This window comes from Pan paniscus, chromosome 19 (genome assembly GCF_029289425.2).
Source record: "Pan paniscus chromosome 19, NHGRI_mPanPan1-v2.0_pri, whole genome shotgun sequence".
NCBI classification, from domain to species: Eukaryota; Metazoa; Chordata; class Mammalia; order Primates; family Hominidae; genus Pan; species Pan paniscus.
In genome coordinates this window covers 36,333,674-36,347,483 of record NC_073268.2, presented here as the reverse complement: position 1 = coordinate 36,347,483, position 13,810 = coordinate 36,333,674, and the positions used below count along the sequence as shown (strand labels likewise).

The 13,810-nt window shown below is 36.1% G+C and overlaps 1 protein-coding gene across 3 annotated transcripts in view; it reads left to right on the top strand.

The window, feature by feature from the left end:
* Positions 1-13,810, top strand: part of NLK (nemo like kinase) — a 159,448-nt gene that overhangs the window by 73,894 nt on the left and 71,744 nt on the right. For all 3 annotated transcript variants that reach the window (XR_008621813.2, XM_008965087.6, XM_003812658.7), the window contains exons 2-3: positions 2,657-2,786; positions 12,665-12,720. Coding sequence is in view for 2 of the 3 variants with exons in the window: in XM_008965087.6 (XP_008963335.1) it covers positions 2,657-2,786; positions 12,665-12,720 (186 nt within the window). In the remaining variant the exon portion in view is untranslated. The remainder of the gene's footprint in view (positions 1-2,656; positions 2,787-12,664; positions 12,721-13,810) is intronic.

Sequence of the window (13,810 nt, the reverse complement as noted above, 5' to 3'; positions counted from 1 at the left end):
AAAGACATGCCAAATAACTTCTAGATTAGAGAATACCAAAGAGACGTGACAGTTGAATACAGTGTGTGATCTGAAGTTTTCCCTTTTTCGTATTTCATTGACATTTTTCTCTTCTAGTAGCTAGTTACTGAAGTAGTATATTTAAACAGAAAAAAAGTACTTCTAACTAATAGTCTGAATACAGCAATATACCAATGTCCCCTCCTATTTTCTAGTTTATGTGGATTTTAATCAGTATTGCAGATTTGGCTTGGGGTGTGTGTGTGTGTGTGTGTGTGTGTGTGTGTGTGTGTGTGTGTGTGTGTGTAAAATACAGACAGGGTCTCACTGTGTTGCCTAGGCTGGTCTCAAACTCCTGGCCTCAAGTGATCCTCCTGTCTCAGCCTCCCAAAGTGCTGGGATTAACAGGTGTGAGCCACTGCGCCCTGCCTGGGTTCGTATTTTTTAAGCAACAGTCATGAATGTTAGGTCTCCTGGCCTACTTGAGTTACATATGAAGCTATTGAAAACTCAAAATTGCCTGTAGTCCCAGAAGGCTGAGGCAGGAAGACTGCTTGAGCCCAAGAGTTCCAAGCTGCAGTGATCTTTAATTGTGCCACTGCACTCCAGCCTGGGTGACAGTGAGATCCTGTCTCTAAAGAATAATAATAATAGATAATACTTGTTTTATCAAAATATTGGCCAATGGAAGAAAGTGAAGTCATCGTGTTGTTAAAAAATACTAGAATACTCAGTAGAGATAGCACCATGTTAAGGAAAAAAAATACTAGAATACATCATTTCAGAGTTTCATGAGCACTTAGAAAAGGAAGTAGTGATCACTAAAATGAATCCATAAAGAAGTTTGATATGGTTTTTAGACAGATATGTAGACAATAGGAATTTTTGTTTTCAGGAAAGCAATTTGATGAGTGTCTGATTTCCTGAGTGATTGTAGTTCATTGAATGAGTAATTGAATATCCATACTCAAGGTTAATGATTGAATGTCAGTCTCGTTGATGATTTCTAGTATTGTATCTGTTGCAGAGATCTAGTCTCAGTCCTGTTCTAAACTTTAATTAATAACTTAGAAAGAGACATTAATGTCACATGGATCAATTCTTTTTTCTTTTTTTTGAATACAGACAGAGTCTTGCTGTATTACCCAGGCTGGTCTCAAACTCCTCAGGCAGTCCTCCTGCCTCAGCCTCCCAAAGTGCTAGGGACAGAGGCATGAGCCACTGAGCCCAGCCTCAAATTTTAAAATGACACAAATTTAGGAGGAATAAATACTCAGAGCATTGGATGATCAGAACAGGAGCTGAACGATAATAGCTGAGAATGTTAGGCAGGAATCTAGCTAAATAAATTGGACAGGAATAAATTCTACCAGAACAACCAATCTTAGTATGATAGGTAGATGGGGAAAAAAAAAAAAAGCTCTAGGTTAATTCATGGAAAGTCAGTTTGCCAAATGACCAATTGGCCATGTATACTCAATTTATTGGTATTTCTTTTTTCTTTCTTTTCTTTTCTTTTTTTTTTTTTTTTTTTTTGAGACAGAGTCTCGTTCTATTGCCCAGGCTGGAGTGCAGTCAAGAAATCTTGGCTAACTGCAACCTCCACCTCCAGGTTCAAGCAATTCTTGTGCCTCAGCCTCCCAAGTAGCTGGGATTACAGGCATGCACCACGCCCGGCTAAATTTTGTATTTTTGGTAGAGACAGGGTTTCACCATGTTGGCCAGGCTGGTCTTGAACTCCTGGCCTCAGGTGATCCACTCACCTCGGCCTAAACTCCTGGCCTCAGGTGATCCACTCACCTCGGCCTCCCAAAGTGCTGGGATTACAGGCGTGAGCCACTGAGCCTGGCCTGACATTCTTTTAACTATTTAGTTAATATGTATCAACTGGGTTCAGTCAGAAAAACAGAAACCACACTCCTATTTCAAACATAGGGAAATATAATACAGGAAATTGGTTATATAGGTGTTGGAAGGCAAAAAGAGAAAAAAAAGGGAGTGGGGGGATGCAGTTATTAAAAAGATAGTAACTGCAAGAAGCAACTACCACACTAAGAGCTGGGAAATAAAAGGGATGAGGTTATCATTACTTGGGAGCTAGAGGGATCCCTAAGCTGGCACCCAGACTTCTAAGGAGAGGACACTGTTCAACTGCTGCTTATATTGAAGTCCATATTACTAAAAGATGTTCATATACATAAGAAATCTAAATATTTAAATTGTGTTTGAACATGTCTTCCCTCTCAAATGTAGTTCTGAAAATAAAGCATAAAGCTAATTTGACTTTTATCAAATTAATGATCTATGCTGCTTCTGTATGTTTTTTCCCATCTTTAAAATGGCTTTACCACTAATACCTCTCCTACCTCAGATGTATAAAGTGACCTCTCTGAAAAAGTAAGTGTTTATAGAAATTTAGACAGGGATTTTTTTTTTTTTTAAAGCATGGCAGATGAGTTGGGTGACCAAACATTCTCTTTAATTATAGATATGTACTCTTTTATCTTTCTCACTGACACCTTAAGCTTCATTAAGTGGACTTAATGTTGAGTGTTTTAAGATAAAGATATTGTCATGATCTGAAACATTGGAAAACAAGGTGTGGAACTGATTTCTCTGTCTTTTTTTTCCCCTTCCCCAAATATTGCTTCTTTAGGTCAGTAACAGATCCAAGAGATGGAAAGAGAGTAGCGCTCAAAAAGATGCCCAACGTCTTCCAGAATCTGGTCTCTTGCAAAAGGGTCTTCCGGGAATTGAAGATGTTGTGTTTTTTTAAGCATGATAATGTAAGTGAAATTGGTATTTGGGGGAAACTATTTCCTAAGCCTCCTGCATTGAATTAGTAAAGAGCAGATGAAAGTTTAAAAGGGCACCTATAAGTAAAATTTGGAAATTGGCTATAGTTTTATGCCAAATGTGAAAAGAAATAAGCGCACCAGTGAGGTTATGGGAGAATACCTATTGATAGGCTTTCAATTCATACATTCTTATTGAAAGAGATGCACACACACACACGTTTTCTAAGCTGTAGTCTTTCAGTGCTTTGCTTTCCTTTTATATATACTCTTTATGTCTCTCTATGACTGTCTTAAATTTTCACTATTGAGATTAGTGGTTTTCAACCTTAACATATTAGACTCACCTGGGGAGTCCATTTTATCAGCATTTTATTTGAAGGTTTGAAAATTACACTATGAATTGTATGACATGCACAAGCCCTAAACTCCAAATCAGGAAACGTTGAACCTATTGAGTTTCGCATTGGCTTCTGAAATGTGGTGTGCACTCTCATTTGTCAATCTGAATGTCTTTTTTAATTCTAAGAATACAAGCTATTAAATATGTTTAAAGCCCATAGAAAAGGAGCATATATTTGTAGGGAAATAGGTTATTAATAGAAACCACAACCAAGGTTTTTATTGAGGGGCTTGGAAACCTGAGACAAATTAGACCCTTTTTGTGACTGAACAATGAACAAGTGTAAGTGAATTCAAGTGAATTCTAAGATTGATTGATTGACAGGTAAATATTGATGCAAAGCAAATATTGATATTTAGCCGAGGAATAATACTAATATTCAACACAAAAATAGAGTGTAGTGATTTATGTAGTGAGTGATTTAAGTGGAAATAATTGACCCTTGATTTTAAGTGCTTTATTTTTATCTCAATATTTTAAATCAGAGATTAAGTTAGAGATGTGGGAAACAGTTTCTCCTATAAAAACAGTACATCCCTTAAGGTAACATAGGCTACCTTATTTATGGCTGTGTTTAGAGATGTGAAGACTTATAGACAAATAGACTCGTGTTTTGACGGAACTTTCCTTCAATTAATCCTGAGTTAAAAATTTGATACATGTAAAATTTACCTGGAGGTTGCCAGCATTAGAATATGTTTTCATTTTCATGTGAAAAGAAAAACTGCCTCAAATTCTTTATATAATACTCAACCTATGCTATTTTAATTGCCATAATAAAAACTTATCAGAAAAAAAATTATGATTTCTCATGAGTCTGAGTGCTTATTTGCACAAAAAACTTGAGAACTTTGGCCAAAGGTTTGGTCTCACTTTAAGAAGCAAATTTTGAAAAGTTTGAGGTATTTGTTAAAACTGGGAGTACTAAACTTACCATATGGTTCACTCGAAGCCCCTTGGTTTGACATATTTCATTTTAATGATTATTCCTCTTGAAATTCTCTTGCCTTAATTTTTTTAAAGGGCATTGCTGTGTTTTAGTCAATTGGAACTGCCTAGCAATATGCTTGTTTTAATACATTTCAAAATACCACTTGAAGCCAGGGACAATGGCTGCATCTGTAATCCTAGCTACTCAGAAGGCTGAAGTGGTAGGATCAGTTGAGTCCAGGAGTTCAAGACCAGCCTGGACAACATAACGAGACCTCATCTCTAAAGAAGAAAGTTTTTTAAATTAGCTGGGTGTGGTGGCACACATCTGTAGTCTCAGCTATTTGGGAGGCTGAGGTGGGAAGATCACTTGAGCCAGGAGTTCAAGGTTGCAGTGAGTTATGATCAACCACTGCACTTCAGTCTGGGTGCAGAGCAGGACTCCATCTCTAAAAAAAAAACCACACACACAAAACAAAATACCACTTGAGTTACTATTTTACTACCAGTTCCTCAGATTTTAGAAATAATTTAGAATAATGTCTAGTTCTTTCTTAGTTATTTCTTGACCTTGCCTTAGTGTGTCACCTCAGCATCAAAGAGTGCAGACCTTCTTTCATTGTCAGAGACTCAAGTAAAGGTATCCATGATGAAAAAATATTTCAAGGGTGGCATCAGAAATTTGCTTACTCGGGGCCGGGCGCAGTAGCTCATGCTTGTAATCCCAGCACTTTGGGAGGCCAAGGCAGCTGGATCATTTGAGTCCAGGAGTTCAAGACCAGCTTGGGCAACGCTGCAAAACCCCATCTCTACAAAAAAATAAAAAATTAGCTGGGTTTGGTGGCACATGCCTATAGTCCCAGCTACTCAGGAGGCTGAGGTGGGAGATCACTTGAGCCTGGGAGGCAGAAGTTGCAGTGAGTCAAGATCACGACACTGCACTCCAGCCTGGGCACAGAGCAAGATATCATCTCAAAAAAAAAAAGACAAAAAAGAAATTTGCTTACTAATGATGTCAATGGCTTACTATATTCCAACCAATCTTGGCCTCTTCTATAAAGGAAGGGTGGTATAATAAGCTGCTGTTTGTCTAGTTGGTATTTTTGCTCATGACTCATTCCTAGTAACTAATTAAGTTACAAAGACAGTGTCAAAGGGAGTAGTGTAAGAAAAATAAACTGAATTTGTGAAAATCACACCAATTAAAACATAGAAGCAATTCTCATATAGTTTCTAAGAGCTGTGCTTTAAAGTCAGAACTAGGTTTGAATTGTGGTTCTACTATTTTGTACTGTTGTGTCTTGGACCTTAACTTCTCCAATCTTTAAGTTTTTTTCATTTTCGAAGCAGGCATGGTAAAAGCAGAAATAACTGTGTATGATTGTTGCAGAAATTAAATTTTTTTAATGCATATAAATCTGCTCAACACACAACCACTATTTGAAACTGCTGAGCTCTATCATAGAAGAGTGCCTGTGACATCTGTGAAAGTGTTTAAAAGTGAGGCACATAGTTGAAGATGGCACAGCACCACTATTTTATATATAATAGATCTCTGCTATCTCTGAGATCTATTTCCAAAAGGATCTCAGGGCCAGCATAACTACTATGTGTGGAATGCCAGTCTAAGAGGCAACTGGTATTTGATCTAGTTAAGGCAGCAAATGTTTATTTATTGTGTCCTATGTAAAGAGTGCGGTGCTAGGTCATGTGGAGGATACAATAAAGGCTTAAAACACTTTCTTTTTGAAGGGGTATGTTTAATATTGCTCTGTGTCAGGAGATATGCTAGATACTTTACATATATTAATTAATTTACTCCTTAAAAATCGTGTCAGATAGGGCTTGTTAACCTTACTTTGTAGAGGAGGAACCAAAGACTTGGAGTTACGTAACTTGCCCAAGGTTAAGGTGGCACAGATTGGACTGTAAATCTGTCTTGCTGTAGAGCCCATATTCATTAATTCAGTAAACTTTTATTATGCACATCCTGTATGCCTAAACTACATTAGCTCCTATTGTCTTTACCTTCAAATAGTTGAAATGATTTTCAAAATGTGATAACTACTATGATAAAAGCACTGTGGGAGGGTTGCCTGCATGGTTAAACATTAAGCCAGGACAGCTGTGTGCATAGCAAAGAGCTGGACAACCAAAACCTAGAAATGTATTCAAAGATTCCCTGGAGAGGGGGACCTTAAAACACAGATTCATGGGTCTTACCTTGCACCTACTAAATTGTAATCTCTGGAGTTGAGGCCCAGGTATCTGATTTTTTAAAGCTTCTCAGGTGGCAGGCAAGTACCATAATATTAAGAAAAGAGAAAAATTGTTGTGGACTTAGAAACTCAAAGATGCATCAAACACAGAGAAGGAAAATCTTAATATGAGCCTTTTGAGAACAAGATTTGATTGAAGAAGAAAGGAATGTCATGATAAAAATGGCATTTAGAAAGATCTTGGTCATTGTAGGAAGGTTGGATTTTAATTTGGATGGCTTTTTATGTGTCAAAGAATAGTAACAAAGCCTGGGAGGCTTTGGATTTTCTTTTGAAAGGAACCTTCAAAGTCACTGTATCAAATTCATTGATTTCAGGTGATCTGACTGAATTTTTACACACATACACACACACATCTGAGTACCTGCTTCACCATCTTAACACATTCACCTTGATGAAGTAACTTGGGGAAACAGAAATGGGTTTAGCTTTCTAAAAATTGGTGTTTAGGCTTATTACTAGTATCTATCTGAGCTTTTGTAAAATCTGGCAGAATCTTCTCTCTACCCATCTATGCATTTGTGCTTGTATGTATATACATGCATAGTTGTCATATGATCAGCAGGGAAAGTGATGATTTAGGTTTTTTGGATCTTGGAGATGAAAGCTATGAATCCTCTCAGAAAAATGCACATATATACAATTTTAATGTCATTTTAGGCTTTCACTTGTCCTCTAAAGCCCATTTAGAGCCCCCTTAGGGTCTATTGATTGCTGCCAAGAGCCCCTGTAACGCAAGTCTTGGACATTTTTCTTGTCTTTAGACAATAACACTAAGTACACAGTAGGCGGCGATTCTATTTGAAGAGTGAGTGAGTGAATGAAAGTGACAGAAAAAAAGAAATCTAAGGGCCTGGAGTGATAACTTCTGTGATCTCTCTCTTGGGGTTACTTTTTCTTGTCCTAGCTCTGGAGTGCTCCAGAGAGGGCTAGAATGAGACAAAGAAGCTTCATTCATTTTCCTTTGTATAGTCTGACCTAACTCATACAACACCCCTTTGGGTTCATAAGTAGGTTACAGAATCATACAATATGGGAAAAACAGATATGGCCTATCTTTTAATACAGACATGCTGTTCAGACATTAGTAATACTAAGTGCTAACTAATACTAACTGTTGTGCCGCTAAGGAGTTGGAAAAAGCAAAGGATGATGTAGAAGTAGGTTACTTTTCAAGGAATTTGGTTTTGTTTGCTGTGTGCCTAAAGTTTATAGTTCTGGGCAGATTACTGTCACGTTTAAAATAATACAGTCTCCCATGTTAATGGATTGGAAGACTCAATGTGATTGATAGGTCTTTTCTTCACAAGTATTGCTATACATTTCAGTATAATCTTAATCACAGTCCCAGCAAGGTTTTATGTCTATATGCGTATGGAAATTCACAAACATCCTGAAACTTATGGAAATGCAAAAGATACAAAATAGCCCAGACAATCTTAAAGAAGTTAAATAAAGTTAGAAATTCATACTACCAAGTATTGAGACTGTTGTCCAATATTGAGACTGAATCCCAGGAGCAACAGAAGGTATAAAGCACAAGATATGGAGCCAGAACAAGGATAGACAGATAGATTAATGGAACAGAATAGAAAGTTTGTAAACTGGCATACTATATACATGTTCACCTGATTTGCAAGAGAGGTGCCACTATAATCCAGTGGGGAATGGATGACCATTTCAATAAACAGTTCTGAGTCCATGAGATATCCATATTAAAAAAATTAACCTTAGCCATGTACCATATACATAAATTAATTCAAAATGGATCATAGACTTAAATGTGAAAGGTAAAATAATAAAACTCCTAGAATAAAACATAGGCAAGTATCTTCATGACTGAGATAAGCAAAGATGTCTTAACTGGACAGATAAAACACCCATAAAAAATTGTTTAATTGGACACTATTAATGTTAATTTCTATTAACATTAATGTTAAGAACTAAATGTTCAATTAAGAGAATGAAAAGACAGACCTCGGACATATATCCAATAAAATACTTGTTCCCATAAAATATTATGGGCTAGAACAATTTTTAAAATATTCAGTGTTTGAGGAAGACAATTAGAAATAAATGTTTTACTTGATATTTTTCAGACTGAGTTATATATCTAAATATCATATGTAAAGACCTTCTATAAACGAAGACGTTTTGCCCAAAGACTTAATGAAAATTTCACGAAAGAGGATAACATATCAAAGTGTTCAAAGTCATTATTCATCAGAGAAATGTAAATTAAAATGACATTGAGTTAACACTATGTACCCAACAGACTGGCTGAAATTAAAAAGACTGACAATACCAACTGCTAGCAAGGACATAGATCAACTGAAACTCTAATCCATTGCTAGTGAGAGCATAAATTTGTAAAACTACTTCAGAAAACTGGCAATTTGTACTAAAGCTAAATATACGCCTACCCAATGACCTGGCAATTCTATTTCGTATACACTCAAGAGAAATGAATGCATATATTTACTAAAAGAGTGTACAAGAATGTTCATAGCAGCATTACACATAATAGGTAGCAATTGGAAACAATATAAATGTCTGCCAACAGCACTCTGAATAAGTACTTTGTGATATAGTCCAGTTCAATAATAGCACAGTACACAACACCAAAAAGGATAAACCACTGATTCACACAGGAACATGAATGAATCTCACAGGCATAACAGTAAATGAAAGAATCTATACACAAAAGACTTCACTCTTTATTATGCAGTTTGTGTAAAGTTCAAGAACACACAAAATGAATCTTTGGTGACAGAAGTAAAAACAGTGCCAGGATGGGTTTTGACTGAAAAAAGGGTAAATGGGCTGGGTGCAGTGTCTCATGCCTGTAATCCCAGCACCTTGGGAGGCCAAGGTGGGTGGATCACGAGGTCAGGAGTTCGATACCAGCCTGGCCAACATGGTGAAACCCCGTCTCTACTAAAAATACAAAAGTTAGCCGGGCGTGGTGGCACATGCCTGTAGTCCCAGCTACTTGGGAGGCTGAGGCAGGAGAATCGCTTGAATCCAGGAGGCAGAGGTTGCAGTGAGCCAAGGTCATGTCACTGCCCTCCAGCCTGGGAGACAGAGCAAGGCTCCCGTCTCAAAAAAAAGCAAAGGGGCTAAAATGTCTAATTTCTTAACCTGGGTGGTATTTACATAGAAATATGTGTGTATATAAAAATGGATCAAGTTATACTCAGGATTTCTATACCTTATGCTACAACTCTATAAAAAAAAAATAATGATATCATCTCTACCGTAAAGAACTTAGAATCTATTATGGGGAGAGAGTGGGAAAAGAGTAGCTCCTTTGCTAAATGGGATTTAGCTGTGTTCCTTATATTCTTATTCTTATTCTTATTCTTGTCTTTGAGTCCTTGGCAGAGTAGAAACTCGGTAAATGTTGATTCTATGAATGAACAGATAAATTTCTTGTCTTTATAGTTAGGATTGAGATTATTCACAGGAATTATTTTATTGATAAAGGGCTGACTGAGACTAAGCTATTTTCTTATGTAACCAGTTTATAGTGAATCTTCTAACATCATGGAGGTTAAAATCCTAAAAGGCAGCTAACATAATGAGCTTTTGTGTTTCTTAAAAGATTTGTGACATGTGCAGAGACACTGTTAAGAAATGTGTTTGGTAATGACTATCATTTAAAGACATAACTTTAATTCATTTTTTAATTAGACAAGTCTGCTTGTATTTTTTTGTATTTGAAATCCTTTGAAGAGTGTGGTATTTGAGGATACTTCAACTCTTTACAAGCCAAAGTCTTTACAAGCACGTATTTATATCTTAAGGCTAATCTCACGTACTTTATTCCCTCAAATAATAGTGGGGCTTATAGAGAATCTCTAGCTATTTAAATGGGGTGTCAGGCATGAAGTCTGGAGTTTCAAACTCTGCCACTATACCTTCTCACTTACTCATTTACATTGCTTTTGAGATTCCTAGATCATTTCTACTGGTCTAAATACTGTTTTTACCACCTAGAAGCACTGTAGAATGCCATCCTCTGATAAACATTTTGGAGTAGAAAGAGCAGGAGGATAAAACAACAGGCGTTTAAAAAATTCCAGGCATAGTTTAAAATATTGTACCTTTTGAACTAACAATCACAGCTAAATGCTGTAGTGCAAATGTCTATCCCTGTTTTATATGGCTTTTTTACAAAAAGCCTCATCAAATATGGAGTAAGAAAGCCTCATTCTTCTCTATCAAGGTTTAAAATGTATGGTTGTCACTTTCTTCTAGATAACCTCTAATTATAGCAGATAGATTTGAAGTGTAAAATAGCTTTGTATAATGGACGCTGTCACTCATTGCATTCTGTTTCCCCCTTAGACAGGATGTGTGTTGCTCAGATACAGAGTTTAGAGTCCGAAAGATGTCAAGTAAAACACTAATTTCTAACTGCCTTCCTCAGTTGTCAAATATTCATGTTAAAAATTGTTCTGGCACATAATGAGAAATTTGTGTGAATTTATTGGTTTAAAAAATATAGCTGGCTAATTATAGGTTTAAAAAATATATAGAAATGAAATAATGTATCTGTCATATGAAAAAAATTACTCTTCAAAGAAACTGGAAAATCTCTTATTTTCTGTTTATACCAAAATTCTAAATATAAACATTTTAATTCAAAAGGAAAGATAGATATTCCTTATAAAAACATCTAAACTATTTAAAAGCCTCCAACTGGCTTTAAAGTGAGTGAAGAATTTTTCATTACAGGAGGCTTTAATGCATAAAATAAATTTTTACTTAAAATTTATAGTGAGAAATGCTTGGCTGAAACAAGAATAACCTTTAAAATGAACCAGGTTTCTTCTACACATAAATTGCAAGAGGAAACGGAAAAGAGATGGTGGAGAAACCTTTAGATTATCAGTCATACTATGTAAATCTTATTTAGCTCCTGATTTAGACTAACAAACTTTTTTTTTAATATGAGAAAATAGAAAATTTGAGAACTGGATATTTGATGATATTTTTAAACATTTACATTTTAGATTTGATCATTGCAATTTTTAACCTTTTTTTCATTAGAGATACTGATTATGGCTGAAATAAGTTTGATATATGCTTGAGAATTATATAGGGAGAGTAAAGGGTAGAGATGAAATAAGAATGTTCATGTGTGTGAATAACTGAGGCCAGGTATTGATTACATGGGCATTCTCTATACTATTCTGCCCACTTTTATATGTTTGAAGTTCTCTGTAGTAAAAAAAAAAAAAAAAAAATTTAAGCTACAGATCATAAAACTTGAACTAGTACCACACAATTTATTTCCTGTTAAGTAGTTTCTTCCATGTCCTTTGAGCTTGGTATTTCTCATTAGCTTAGCAAGACAGCTGGGAGGGGATTTGTTTGTTATGCTTTGATGGTGGAAGTTACACGGGTACTATGCTGCTTTTATAAAGGACTTGCGTCGTAAAGTCTTTTTTCCTCACCCTAGTGACTTCTTTTCTTACAAGAATCTTGGAATAAAATCAAAAATGCTTAGTATGATTTAAAGAGACTTTGTGTAGTGTATTTCATGTCTTCCTCTTCTACTTTATGTTAGTCTATTTTCTTCCTACCCTCTATATTCCATAAGCACTGGCTTTTCTGTCTCTAGAATCTGCCTCAGTGTCTTTACACTGCCTGCCCATCGATCAACCAACTGCTACTCAGCCTTCAAATTCTAGAGTAGTGTTACTTTAGGGAAGCTTTTTCTCTCTACCCTTCTTTACATTTTTCCTCCATAGTAATAGATGTTGTAATTACATATCTGTAACTGTTTAGTGCTTACCTCTTCTGTAGTCATGAGAGCAGGGATGATGCCTGTTTTGTTCAACAGGATAACCTAAAAGCTTAGTGCTTGCCAGGTAGAATGCACATAGTAAAGATTTGTTGAACAGAGGAATAAAGGAATGAATGATAGATGTGGCTTCTCACGCTCTTAGAGTAACATTGATTGTTTAAAATAGGGTGTTTATTTCAAAAACTCTCTCCTGTGCAGGGATTTTGGTAGCGTGTGGTGTAACCCAATTGCCTCTCTCATTTTGTAAGTCTTTTGGATAGTAAGTGTACGAATCCATCTTAACGTTTAGGACTGTGTTTCTTGACAGACGAATTTAATTTTCAGTGGGCAATTGTAACTAAGCTTTAAATCATTAAAGAGTTGTTAGTATTTACTTGCATTTATGTCGAATTTTGTTTCCTTTTTTGTTCTCTAAATTTGACTTTTTTTTTCCTTTTCTCAGGTACTCTCTGCCCTTGACATACTCCAACCTCCACACATTGACTATTTTGAAGAAATGTATCCTAACCAGGGAATGTGAAAGAAGGGGACAATTTTTAAAATTAATTTGTTCTTCTAGCACCTTTTGGGGTTCATGCCTTCAAGTATTTTAAATCTCATCCTTGCAGAAGTGATTGAGTACCTGGAACCAGGTAATTTTGAAATCCTGTGTGTCTGGCAGAGCTCAGTATTATCAACATATCCTGTGTGGTGATGCTACAGAACAGAACATCTGAACAGATATTTAATCCCCACACAGCCTTATGAGATAGATTATTACCATCCCCATTTTGCAGATGAAACCAGTGAGGCAGCTGTGTTGTAGTAGAACCCAGGAAAGTGCTTTTACCACTATACAACAGCTGCCTGTCGGTTAAGAGAGTAATACTGCCCTTTATTATAACACTTGGGGTAAGATAGAAATTGTAGAATTAATGTAAGTTAAGTTGTCTTATGTTCCTTAGAATGATGGTGGTGGTAGTGGTGATATTGACATAATAGCCATTACTTATATAGTTTTTATCAGATGCCGGGCACAATTCTAAGCTCTTTACACATGTTTATTTAATCCTACAAACATTCTCTGGGGAAGGTATTGTGATTATTCCCATGTTACAGAAGAGGAAATTGAGGCACAAAAGGTAAGAAAATTGACCAAGATCACAGAGCTAGTAAGTGTGGGGATGGAGATTTGGTTCCAGGTATTCTGACTATGTAGTCTTGCTTTCAGCCCTTACCTATGTGATTCTCAGGCTAGAGCCCTTAACGTTCTCCTGTTACTACTGTTGATGTTTAAAAACAGTATGTTAGACATTGTGAATAATAATGAACTATAAAATAATGGTAAAATAATGCCTGGTGATAGCTCCATGGTAATAATAAAATAATGCATGGTAGTAGCTCCTGGGACTGTGCATGAAAAAAATTGAGACATAAGTTAACCTCCCTGACATTCCTGGGCAAAGTGTCACCAGTTTCCATTCCACATTTAACTTGGTAAAGCTTTAAATAAAAGACAGGAAATCCTAAGTCATTGATTTTGGTAAGCTCATGATAGTGCAGTTTATTCAAACTCTAGGCTTTTTTATTAATACTTTAGGCCTATGAC